The sequence below is a fragment of the Tachypleus tridentatus genome, unplaced genomic scaffold (genome assembly GCF_004210375.1).
Source record: "Tachypleus tridentatus isolate NWPU-2018 unplaced genomic scaffold, ASM421037v1 Hic_cluster_2, whole genome shotgun sequence".
NCBI lineage: Eukaryota > Metazoa > Arthropoda > Merostomata > Xiphosura > Limulidae > Tachypleus > Tachypleus tridentatus.
Window position 1 is genome coordinate 56,269,113 of NW_027467782.1, and position 14,705 is coordinate 56,283,817.

The window sequence follows — 14,705 nt, forward strand, 5'->3', positions numbered from 1 at the left end:
CAACTATTTCAGTTCCATGTGTACGTACCGTATTAGCTCCAATATGCTTCAGTATGTGAATCAACTATATAAGAAAAATGTAGACCAATCGTTTCAGTTCCAAGAGGACCAGTCATATTAGTCTCATTGGGACCAATCACATTAGTTCCTATTTGCATTTAGCATACGGAACAACCATGTAAGCTTCATATGGATGAACCACAAAAATTCTCATATGCCTCAGTCTTTGGATCAACTATATTAGTTCCTATACGCTTCAGTATGTGGGCCAACTATATCAGTTCCTATACGTCTCAGTATGTGGGCCAACTATATCGGTTCTTATATGCCTCAGTATGTGGACCAATTATATCAGTTCGTATACGCCTCAGTATTTGGACCAACTATATATCAGTTCTTGTATACCTCAGTATTTGGACCAACTATATATCAGTTCCTATATGCATCAGTATTTTGACCAACTATATCAGTTCCTGTACGCCTTAGTATTTGGACCAACTATATCAGTTCCTATATGCCTCAGTATATGAATGAATCATGTCATTTCCATGTGGACCAACAACATAAGTTCCTGTATGTGTCTCCAAGTGAACCAACCATGTCACTTCCTAAATATCTCAGGATGTTGAAAAAGCATGCCAGTTTCATGTGGACCAGCCCTATCAGTTCCTATATACCTCAGTATATGAGCCAATCATGTCAGTTCCTTGTGGACCAGCAACATAAGTTCCTATATGTGTCCGAAAGTGAACCAGCCATGTCACTTCCTAAATATCTCAGGATGTTGAAAAAGCATGCCAGTTTCATGTGGACCAGCCATATCAGTTCCTATATACCTCAGTATATGAGCCAATCATGTCAGTTCCTTGTGGACCAGCAACATAAGTTCCTATATGTGTCCGAAAGTGAACCAGCCATGTCACTTCCTAAATATCTCAGGATGTTGAAAAAGCATGCCAGTTTCATGTGGACCAGCCATATCTGTTCCTATATACCTCAGTATATGAGCCAATCATGTCAGTTCCATGTGGACCAACAACATAAGTTCCTATATGTGTCCGAAAGTGAACCAACCATGTCACTTCCTGTACACCTCAGGATGTGGACAAAGCACATCAGTTCCATGTGGACCAACCATGTTAGTTCCTGTATTGCCTCAGTATGTGAACCAATTGTGTCAGTTCCTGTGTGTTTTAGTTGTTTCTTCACCTTATTAGTAAGTTTTAACCTGTTAGGGTTGTGCTAGTGGTTTAAATTTTTATTCAATCACCGAGGCGTCAATCGTGTATATAAATAACCGCATATTCTCTGACGAAACTGTTGAATTTTAAACAGGCGACCTCCAGGTTCTAATGATCGAACCAGATAATCTAATGGTTATTAGGTGTCAAATAAATTTCCGTTTTATAAATCACGAGACAATGAATCTAGTGAATAAATATCAGTAAGAAATTGACTTATGAAAGTTTAAGTATGTTTTAGATTTTCAGAAAGTTTATCAGGGTAACAGCAGCAGACTCATGGGATGTTCGTATTGTGCGTAAAACAAAATTAATTTAAAAAACCAACAACAGAGTTCCGTAGATACCGATATCATGAATGACATATTTATTGATATTTTTAGTGAAATACAATTTCAACAGTTTACATGCACAGAAAAATTTTGACTTGAATATGAGTCGTTCCAACAATATCCGCTATCGTACCATGAATGTAACTATATTTATCATGTTCATAGAATCCATGTACATGCTAGCGACTATTAAACACTGACACCACCTGGTGTTGTTTTATGTAACTCGATGCTCCTATTGGTAGATGTTCAGTGAAGTAAGGTTTTCACACAAGCTCTGATGCTAGTTGTACTTTAAGCCTAAGGAAATAGGATGCTGTTTACATTTAGAATTTGAATAAGGTAATAAAGGTTTCTATTGATCCGTCGAAGTCCGATGTCTCTCCGGCCCAACAAGCATGAAAACCTGAAAACACCGTCGTATCACTGGTTTCACAGTCTTCAAGGGATCCTTTATTTCCCGTAGGAACGTCGGAAAATAACAACATATATAAGAATTTGAAACGAGACCTCTGCTTATACAGGTAAAATATTCATTTGCCACGCTGTCAGAGGGAGACACGGACACCATTACTTCCGGAACTTCAGTTCTTCGTTTTGACGGAAGGATCATTTTCCAAACCGATACGTTTACTGTTTATAGTTACGAGAGAAAACATACAGGAAAAAGTGTGCCAAGGGCATAACACCAAAGGGTAAGTATCAATCACAATCGTTTTGGCCAACAGACTAGCGAATATGTTTTACCAAAATAATGGATTTGTTAAGGCAGCACAAGGAAAATACATTTTTAGTACTAAACTAGGTGAACCGACAAAGAAATATATTTTTCAGTTGCACAGAACATAAAACGTACGTTTCAGAATACGGAGAGGATACGTTAACCTGTTTGATATCTTTTGAACCGAAACAATACATGTGCATAAGAGCTCTCATCGTAAAGATGCGTGTGAAATTTCGAATTTCAAAGAAAATCGTGAGGCGCACACTGCACTTATTTGTCATCCAAATGTTAAATTCATATCGGAAAGTTTTCACATTTGTTTTTCTCAGATGTGATAATGTATTTAATGTTCAATGGTACCATAATAGACACTAGAATTATGTACATATTAGCGACTATTAAGGTTCTTTGGTACCACTATACACACTAGAATTATATATTTACTAGAGACTCTTAAAGTTTAGTGGTACCATTGTAGAGACTAGAATTATGTGCTTACTAGCAACTACTAATGTTTAGTGGTACCATTGTAGATACTACAATTATAAACTTATTAGTGACGATTAAGGTTTAGTGGTACCATTACAGAGACTATAATTATGTATTTGTAACAATTTAGGTTTAGTGGTACCAATATAGTGACTAGAATTATGTACTTACTAGTGGTTATTAAGGTTCAGTGGTATCACTATAGTGACTAGAATTATGTACTTGTTAGTGACTATTAATGTTCAGTGGTATCACTATAGAGACTAGAATTATGTACTTACTAGTGGTTATTAAGGTTCAGTGGTATCACTATACTGACTAGAATTATGTACTTACTAGTGGTTATTAAGGTTCAGTGGTATCACTATAGAGACTATAATAATGTACTTACTAGTGGTTTTTAAGGTTCAGTGGTATCACTATAGTGACTAGAATTATGTACTTGTTAGTGACTATTAAGGTTCAGTGGTATCACTATAGTGACTAGAATTATGTACTTGTTAGTGACTATTAAGGTTCAGTGGTATCACTATAGTGACTAGAATTATGTACTTGTTAGTGACAATTAAGGTTCAGTGGTATCACTATAGTGACTAGAATTATGTACTTGTTAGTGACAATTAAGGTTCAGTGGTATCACTATAGTGACTAGAATTATGTACTTATTAGTGACTATTAAGGTTCAGTGGTATCACTAGAGTGACTAGAATTATGTACTTACTAGTGGTTATTAAGGTTCAGTGGTATCACTATAGTGACTAGAATCATGTACTTACTAGTGGTTATTAAGGTTCAGTGGTATCACGAAAGTGACTAGAATTATGTACTTGTTAGTGACTATTAAGGTTCAGTGGTATCACTATAGTGACTAGAATTATGTACTTGTTAGTGACTATTAAGGTTCAGTGGTATCACTATAGTGACTAGAATTATGTACTTGTTAGTGAGTAGTAAGGTTCAGTGGTATCACTATAGTGACTAGAATTATGTACTTGTTAGTTACTATTAAGGTTCAGTGGTATCACTACAGATACTATAATTATGTACTTACTAGTGGTTATTAAGGTTCAGTCGTATCGCTATAGTGACTAGAATTATGTACTTATTAGTGGTTATTAAGTTTCAGTGGTATCACTATAGTGACTATAATTCTGTACTTACTAGTGGTTATTAAGGTGCAGTGGTATCACTATAGTGACTATAATTATGTACTTACTAGTGGTTATTAAGGTTCAGTGGTATCACTATAGAGACTATAATTATGTACTTACTAGTGTTTATTAAGGTTCAGTTGTATCACTATAGTGACTAGAATTATGTACTTACTAGTGGTTAGTAAGGCTCAGTTGTATCACTATAGTGACTAGAATTATGTACTTACTAGTGGTTATTAAGGTTCAGTGGTATCACTATAGTGACTAGAATTATGTACTTACTAGTGGTTATTAAGGTTCAGTGGTATCACTATAGTGACTAGAATTATGTACTTACTAGTGGTTATTAAGGTTCAGTGGTATCACTATAGTGACTAGAATTATGTACTTACTAGTGGTTATTAAGGTTCAGTGGTATCACTATAGTGACTAGAATTATGTACTTACTAGTGGTTATTAAGGTTCAGTGGTATCACTATAGTGATTATAATTATGTACTTACTAGTGGTTATTAAGGTTCAGTGGTATCACTATAGTGACTAGAATTATGTACTTACTAGTGGTTATTAAGGTTCAGTGGTATCACTATAGTGACTAGAATTATGTACTTGTTAGTGACTATTAAGATTCAGTGGTATCACTATAGATACTATACTTATGTACTTACTAGTGGTTATTAAGGTTCAGTGGTATCACTATAGTGACTAGAATTATGTACTTACTAGTGGTTATTAAGGTTCAGTGGTATCACTATAGTGACTAGAATTATGTAATTACTATAGACTGTTATGGTTCAGTGGTGCCTTTACAGAGTTAGTTATTTATATGAAGTATCTGAGTTAGTTTTTTTTTCTGTAAATCGTCCCCAAATTATGAAGTCAAGCAACTTACTATTGGTCCGTTTAGATGCTTGGTAACGAATCATTGGTCTGTGAAGCATGTATCTAGATGTATATATATATATATATCTATGCACCAATAAAACTTAATAACAATTCAATTTGCATGGAAAACCTTCATACTTGTTATAACTCACTAGTCAAATATTCTATGTTAGATTCAATAAAGAAAGTTTGCTAGCTATTTTTAATAAAGTTAAAATAAATGGCTAATTTCTAAAATGGTTCAGAAAGGCTTGTTAAAAGACGAGGCAATAAATATCTAACTTGAAATCGAAAACGAGAAAACTACGTCGTCTGCATCTCAGTTTTCGTCATCCTTATATCAGAGACTTATCTCAATGGTAGTTCTGGGCCCTTCTGATAACACTGTAATATTAACATGATAATCCATGTAACGTGGGCGCTATAATTATTGCAGCGTGTCTTCGTGATTTAGTGTTAGCTTCTCAAAATTACTATTAGAAGTTATAGAAAAAGGAAATAGAAATGGTTACGTTTGTGAAGAGATCAACGATAGGGCGTCTGGAACTTGGAATAGCTAACGTTTTATTTGTTGCTAAGGGTAAGATAGAACAAGCGCTTTCCTGAAGATAAGGAATATCAGATTTGATGCAACTATGTAAAGTTTAAAACATTTTGATTTAACTACAGCATTTTGCGAATGAGAAACTCCTTGAATGATGTCTTATATGGACATTTTAATGAGCTAACACGTTGGAATATCTAAACTCCGTGACAGTAGTATTATGGAGAAGAACAAACAAGGTCTCCGGATGTCAGCATCAAAACAAGTTTGGCAGTTTCTCACTAGAGGACGTTATTGTTAAGCATTAATGAACAGAGATTTTAACGTGTGAAGAGCGGCAAAACTTGGCTAAAGTTTGTGAAATCAATATATAAGACGTGATGAAGCACTGAGATAACTCCTTACCCTGACTTTGATGTAATGATTAGTTGTGAATAAGGACTTTCTATCTTAAATTGAATCTTAACTCTATCAAACATGTCTGACAAGATATTACAGCATGTTCTAGATCCGGATAAATTTATCGGCCAGCACCAGTTATGATCCAGTGAAACTGACTACAGAAGCAAAAAGCGGAAGATAAAAGTTCCAGTCTCAGGAAGGCTGGTTGGGAGTCCTATTTGAGCATCGCTAGGGGGCGTGGCACTGATGAATCCTCTATGATAACTTTGGCACACTGTGAGGGCTATCGGTTTCATGTTTTTCGTCGTAATCAACATGAATATACATAAGATTTCAGTGACAGAGACAAGTGGTCGCTTGGAAATATTATATTTTGTCACTGAAAAGAGTTTCCCTAAGAAAATTGCTGAACGTCGAGTTCTAGGTAAACACCATGATAAAAGTCTTTGCCCACACAAGTCAATGTCTTCTTCCTCATCTGGAGCCCGGGATGTTACGGTCTAGTGGCTGCAGGTTCCAAGCAAAAACACCAAACTTATAACCACAAGTGTTCGTGGCAGCGGAAAAGACGACGCCGAGTCGTTGTATGCACTTTTTTCTGTAGAAAGAAATGACATAAATATTTACATGGGATCAAAACAAATGATTTCTTAAAACTTTCTAGAACATTCACACCTATTTATTATTCACTCTAAAAATGATGCCTTCTGTAAGAATGTTAGGGAGTGAAATATTTCAAGGCCGTACGTAATAAATAATAAAAAAATAATTAATAAATAATTTCGTCTGTGATGAACAATAAACCATACACACACACAAACAAACATAAAGGATGTCGTGTTAGTTTCTGCCACTAATTTAAGGCTTGAGAAAATTTATTTTCAATAAACAAGTCTCACACAATAACTATTATTGTCAAAAACATAAGATCACTGCACTTCATAAAACTATTTACAGTTTACAGTTCTAAAATATATTATTCTACCAAGTTTGTGTCAGAAACTAACAGTAATGAATACTTCATATTTATACTAACAACCGTCTACCAAGTTTGTGTTAGAACTAACAGTAATGGATACTTCATATTTATACTAAGGACTGTCTACCAAGTTTGTGTTAGAACTAACAGTAATGGATACTTCATATTTATACTAAGGACTGTCTACCAAGTTTGTGTTAGAACTAACAGTAATGAATACTTCATATTTATACTAAGGACTGTCCACCAAGTTTGTGTTAGAACTAACAGTAATGAATACTTCATATTTATACTATGAACTGTCTACCAAGTTACAGATTGGAAAGTTTACCATATGCTTTATTCTGGTTGTTTTGATAGGTGCATGACTTAGACTGTGTGTACTGCTGGTTGATTTTCCTGTCTCAGGCCAGTAGACCTAAGATTATTAGGGAGTACCTTGAGTGGATCTTCATGGTTCTATCTTAGGCCAGTAGTTCTAAGTTACTGTGAAGGATCTTATGTGAACCTCGAAGGTGTCTTTCTACTATAAGATTTGTTTTTCTGTTTTCAAACTGAAGAACTGACACAACGCGAACAAAGTAATAATAAATTGATAAACTGACAATAATGAGGACATTTTCTGTTTCAATTTTTTAATAGTATTCAACTAACGTATAATAACCGCATCTAGATATTAAAATAGTTAGCAAATTATTCACGACTAACTGCCTTACAAAAGTCTGCTCATTGTGACAGCATAATTGATAATGTTTTTGGACGTAACTTCACCGAAAGAGGGAGCTGTTTGAAAAAGGATGTATTTTCTTCAAAAATAAATATATATTTATTTAACTGCAGAGGCTTGAATCTTTAGTTGTTTTCTTGTGTACCTACACATATTGGCCCGACATGGCCAAGTGGTGAGGGCGCTCGACTCACAATCTGAGGGTTGTTGGTTCGAATCCTTATCATACCAAAAATCCTCTCTCTTTCAGCCGCAGAGGTGTTATAATGTGACAGTAAATCCCACTATTCGTTGATAAAAGACTAGCCCAAGAGTTAGCGGTGGGTGATAAATGACTAGCAACCCTCACTGTAGTCTTAAGAAGCGCACGTATGCACAACTTACCAGAAACAGCCGTGTTATCTTCTGGAGGAGTAACCGGATGATGTCCGGATGTACAACATCGTGAGTGTCGTCTATCACATCTGTAGAAATATCTAGAAAAGAGACACTGTGGTTTCGAGAGTATTCGATAACAAATGGTAAAGAGAAGTAGGCCTAGGAGAAACGTGGTGCATCTCACTTTAAAATGAATAACGTTTGATACATAACATTTAGAGTAGGTTGACATAAATAAAGAAAAGTGCTTGTTTGAAATGACGAATATCACAAAGTGTATAAATTTCTCCTTAAAACAGAGAGATCTGTGTCGTAGAGTACAATTTATAAACCAAAATACCAACATGAAACACTGTTGTTTTTTTTATCCAATTAAAACTCACTTTTACATTTTAAAACATATGATAAACGTAGTCTTCGTCTAGCAAAAACTGAAAACAACAACTAATATTTCCCTAGATACAAGCCCATCTCAATAACTCAGCGATTTAATGGTTATGTCTGATGACTTATATCGCTAAAAAACCACATTGCGATACCTGTAGTGAGCACAGGACAAATCGTCCATTGGGGGTATCTTTGCGTTTAACAATAAAACAATCCTGATTATGAAACAACATTGATAAAATATATTTATTAGACCTTGAATTATGTTCGTTGAACATTATTTGTACATGCAAACACCAAACTTACACGTTTATAACAGATCTTTAATCAGATCGTTGTATGATTATCATATTATACCTTTCTCGTTAGGCTTAGAGACCACGTTATGGGAGTAACTATTCCACAGTTTTTCTGACTTTGGTTGTAGCGTATCCGGAAGATAAGGCTGCGGTGACGTCACAGGTGCCGGAATCTCTGTAAAATAGAAGAGAAGAATTATGCGAAAGCGTAAATAAAAGAAAGGAAGTTTTTTTATTTCAGAACAATTTCTCAGTTTCATCGATATCGATTGTTTGGGCATACTAGAGTCACTCAAGTCTCACGCTTTGTGATTTACATTACTGATTTGAATTTCGCGCAAAGCTACACGAGGGCTATCTGCGCTAGTCTTCCATAATTTTACAGTGTCAGACTAGTGTAACCCAACTCTTGAGCTACTCTTTTACCAACGGATATTAGATTGACCGTCACATTATAAAGCCACCTCGGCTTTGGTGTGACGGGGATTCGAATTCGTGACTCTCGGCTTACGAGTCGAGTGCCTTAACCACCTGGCCAGGCCGAGCATCTAACGTTATTGAAATAATCTATTCAATTATTTTGTTCTATAACCAGATTTCTAATCTTGGGTAAGACGACAGTCGACAGGTTCAGCGATGAAAACAATGTTTTAGGTCCTAAAGGTTTTTATTCTGCTCTTAAAATACAAATTGTATCTTAGTACGATTGACTCTCTGCTTAAAACAAGTAAAACTCATTCAAGTTATTGAAAAATTCCGTTCATAATTTGGTTTATAATCTGTCTGCTATAACGTTTCGTTTGAAATGAAATGAAGCCTAAGTTAATCTCCGAAGATTACAGGCGAATTTCTTTGATTGAGAAGCTAAGAGAAAGCGATTTTCTCACCAGTTAACGTAAAGTTTACAACAGCAACTTCTGACCATGTTTAACAATACAACTTAGAAACTTGAAAACCAATGGTATGATAGCATTCGACTCTTAACAAAATCAAAACGGTAGTTAGATGTTTGAACTGACAGGAGAAACGTGGTTACTCATTATAAATTATTCTTTCTGATAACCGGGTACGTGAAGAAATATAAATAATCATTTTGGAGGTGTGGTATTTTCATGTTAAGCTGTTTTCTTAAAAGTATAATACATTGGGGAATTATTTCATAAAGCAGACCGGGCATGGCAAAACGTTTTTCGTGACCGGACCGTGGAATCGAGGGACCATGACCCGTTCTCAATATTTGAAGAAGGTGTACTATATGAACAAAGTGAAAATCCGTATCATACGATAAGACAAAAAGTTCCCCAAGCTTTGTCAATTGGTGGTATTAACTAGTTGTCTTCTCAATTGAAAATGTCAGAAATGTAATGCCCAGATAGCCCTTAAAGTAGACGTGTTCGTCGTTTCCATAAGTTAGCTAAACAGTGTATGGATTGTGGTAGTAACAAGAATAAAAGGAAATTAAAGTTAGCACTTTTCTTGAAATTAAAATAAAAGAAATAACCAAAATTTTTATTGTTGTTTTCAATTTCTTGCAAACTTACACGAGGCCTATCTGCGTAAGCAGTCTATAATTTAGTAGTGTAAGACTATAGGGAAGGCAGCTGGTCATCACCACCCACCATCAACTCTTGGGCTACTCTTTTACCAACGAATAGTGGGATTGACCGTGACGTCATAACACATCCACGGTTATAAGGGTCGAGCACGTTTGGTGTGATGGGAATTCGAAACCTTCGACTCTCAGAGAACTTTAAACCTGCTTTAACACCAAGTTTTAGGTAGCGAATAACAACTTATTTTGGATAGTGTAATTTAGGTCGATCTTATCACGAAGTCCTCAGAGAGAGACAAATTGGTGTTTCAATGCTTTACCAACTTACACCATTTAAATTATTAATTTTAATGGCCTTGGGAGGCCTTTAACCCCTTCCATGACTTCTTATGTTGACTTGGTAAGCCTTACCTTGGAGATTGAAACGTTTCGAATTACCCAAGGTGAGTGACTCGTTATTGTATCCAAAACGAACATTTAATTCCAATTCTAACTTGAAGAATAAAGGGAAAGTGCTCATGTTGGAAAATTTCTCATTGTGAAGTACATTTATTTGAACTACGGGGATAAATGTAGTACATTTATTTGCATACTACGTATTTTCTTTGTATAAAGTAATATTTTAATAGAATTTCACTAAATAACTGTTACAATAAGGGACTGCTGTTCTGATAAGTAAATTGTATTATAACCAACCAATCAGTTTTCTTCTAATGTCTGATCAGTTAAGCCTATTATGACCAACCAATCATCTTTCTTCTAATATCTGATCAGTTAAGCCTATCATCACCAACCAACCAGGTTTATTCTAATTCTATCAACGTCTTTTGCTGGAGAAACGTAATGATAAACAATTCTGATGAAACATTGTAGAATAGACAACAACTGCCTGTTGTGGAGACACAAGTGTAGAGGATGACGTTTCCATTTTACAAAGTTTCATCATGAATACTCTGCCTAAACAATCTGTCAAAGAATGAAAAATTATATTTATGATCACACATTCCTATTAGGCATCTTGTGTTTTGAAACACTAATCTTGATTCGGTTCCTTAGGGTTTTTCCGAGAATAAGAATGTATAAGATATTTCAACCACACTATGTCCATTACAGATTTACTATAACAAACTTTATTGTAACAGATGACTTGAATAAATAGTATACTTACCACACTATGTCCATTACAGATTTACTATAACAAACTTTATTGTAACAGATGACTTGTATAGAGAGTATACTTACCACACTATGTACATTACAGATTTACTATAACAAACTTTATTGTAACAGATGACTTGTATAAATAGTATACTTACCACACTATGTACATTACAGATTTACTATAACAAACTTTATTGTAACAGATGACTTGTATAAATAGTATTCTTACCACACTATGTACATTACAGATTTACTATAACAAACTTTATTGTAACAGATGACTTGAATAAATAGTATACTTACCACACTATGTCCATTACAGATTTACTATAACAAACTTTATTGTAACAGATGACTTGTATAGAGAGTATACTTACCACACTATGTACATTACAGATTTACTATAACAAACTTTATTGTAACAGATGACTTGTATAAATAGTATACTTACCACACTATGTACATTACAGATTTACTATAACAAACTTTATTGTAACAGATGACTTGTATAAATAGTATTCTTACCACACTATGTACATTACAGATTTACTATAACAAACTTTATTGTAACAGATGACTTGTATAAATAGTATACTTACCACACTATGTACATTACAGATTTACTATAACAAACTTTATTGTAACAGACGACTTGTATAAATAGTATACTTACCACACTATGTCCATTACAGATTTACTATAACAAACTTTATTGTAACAGATGACTTGTATAAATAGTATACTTACCACACTATGTCCATTACAGATTTACTATAACAAACTTTATTGTAACAGATGACTTGTATAAATAGTATACTTACCACACTATGTCCATTACAGATTTACTATAACAAACTTTATTGTAACAGATGACTTGTATAAATAGTATACTTACCACACTATGTCCATTACAGATTTACTATAACAAACTTTATTGTAACAGATGACTTGTATAAATAGTATACTTACCACACTATGTCCATTACAGATTTACTACAACAAAATTTATTGTAACAGATGACTTTTATAAATAGTATACTTACCACACTATGTCCATTACAGATTTACTATAACAAACTTTATTGTAACAGATGACTTGTATAAATAGTATACTTACCACACTATGTCCATTACAGATTTACTATAACAAACTTTATTGTAACAGATGACTTGTATAAATAGTATACTTACCACACTATGTCCATTACAGATTTACTATAACAAACTTTATTGTAACAGATGACTTGTATAAAAGTATACTTACCACACTATGTCCATTACAGATTTACTATAACAAACTTTATTGTAACAGATGACTTGTATAAATAGTATACTTACCACACTATGTCCATTACAGATTTACTATAACAAACTTTATTGTAAGAGACGACTTGTATAAATAGTATACTTACCACACTATGTCCATTACAGATTTACTATAACAAACTTTATTGTAACAGATGACTTGTATAAATAGTATACTTACCACACTATGTCCATTACAGATTTACTATAACAAACTTTATTGTAACAGATGACTTGTATAAATAGTATACTTACCACACTATGTCCATTACAGATTTACTATTACAAACTTTATTGTAACAGATGACTTGTATAAATAGTATACTTACCACACTATGTCCATTACAGATTTACTATAACAAACTTTATTGTAACAGATGACTTGTATAAATAGTATACTTACCACACTATGTCCATTACAGATTTACTATTACAAACTTTATTGTAACAGATGACTTGTATAAATAGTATACTTACCACACTATGTCCATTACAGATTTACTATAACAAACTTTATTGTAAGAGACGACTTGTATAAATAGTATACTTACCACACTATGTCCATTACAGATTTACTATAACAAACTTTATTGTAACAGATGACTTGTATAAATAGTATACTTACCACACTATGTCCATTACAGATTTACTATAACAAACTTTATTGTAACAGATGACTTGTATAAATAGTATACTTACCACACTATGTCCATTACAGATTTACTATTACAAACTTTATTGTAACAGATGACTTGTATAAATAGTATACTTACCACACTATGTCCATTACAGATTTACTATAACAAACTTTATTGTAACAGATGACTTGTATAAATAGTATACTTACCACACTATGTCCATTACAGATTTACTATTACAAACTTTATTGTAACAGATGACTTGTATAAATAGTATACTTACCACACTATGTCCATTGCAGATTTACTATAACAAACTTTATTGTAACAGATGACTTGTATAAATAGTATACTTACCACACTATGTCCATTACAGATTTACTATTACAAACTTTATTGTAACAGATGACTTGTATAAATAGTATACTTACCACACTATGTCCATTACAGATTTACTATAACAAACTTTATTGTAACAGATGACTTGTATAAATAGTATACTTACCACACTATGTCCATTACAGATTTACTATAACAAACTTTATTGTAACAGATGACTTGTATAAATAGTATACTTACCACACTATGTCCATTACAGATTTACTATAACAAACTTTATTGTAACAGATGACTTGTATAAATAGTATACTTACCACACTATGTCCATTACAGATTTACTATTACAAACTTTATTGTAACAGATGACTTGTATAAATAGTATACTTACCACACTATGTCCATTACAGATTTACTATAACAAACTTTATTGTAACAGATGACTTGTAAAAATAGTATACTTACCACACTATGTCCATTACAGATTTACTATAACAAACTTTATTGTAACAGATGACTTGTATAAATAGTATACTTACCACACTATGTCCATTACAGATTTACTATTACAAACTTTATTGTAACAGATGACTTGTATAAATAGTATACTTACCACACTATGTCCATTACAGATTTACTATAACAAACTTTATTGTAACAGATGACTTGTATAAATAGTATACTTACCACACTATGTCCATTACAGATTTACTATAACAAACTTTATTGTCACAGATGACTTGTATAAATAGTATACTTACCACGCTATGTCCATTACAGATTTACTATAACAAACTTTATTGTAACAGATGACTTGTATAAATAGTATACTTACCACACTATGTCCATTACAGATTTACTATAACAAACTTTATTGTAACAGATGACTTGTATAAATAGTATACTTACCACACTATGTCCATTACAGATTTACTATAACAAACTTTATTGTAACAGATGACTTGTATAGAGAGTATACTTACCACACTATGTCCGTTACAGATTTACTATAACAAACTTTATTGTAACAGATGACTAGTATAAATAGTATACTGACCACACTATGTCCATTACAGATTTACTATAACAAACTTTATTGTAACAGATTACTTGTATAAATAGTATACTTACCACACTATGTCCATTGCAGATTTACTATAACAAACTTTATTG

General features: G+C 33.3%; 1 protein-coding gene across 1 annotated transcript in view; it reads right to left on the bottom strand.

Annotated features, from left to right (window-relative positions):
• Nucleotides 1–1,593: 1,593 nt before the first annotated feature.
• The window catches only part of LOC143242334 (lachesin-like), a 51,654-nt gene continuing 38,542 nt past the window's right edge, over nucleotides 1,594–14,705 (bottom strand). Inside the window, exons 8-10 of the mRNA XM_076485694.1 lie at nucleotides 8,599–8,715; nucleotides 7,861–7,952; nucleotides 1,594–6,368 (exon numbers count right to left, since the gene is read on the bottom strand). Of these exons, the coding sequence (XP_076341809.1) occupies nucleotides 6,306–6,368; nucleotides 7,861–7,952; nucleotides 8,599–8,715 (272 nt within the window). The 3' untranslated portion in view covers nucleotides 1,594–6,305. The remainder of the gene's footprint in view (nucleotides 6,369–7,860; nucleotides 7,953–8,598; nucleotides 8,716–14,705) is intronic.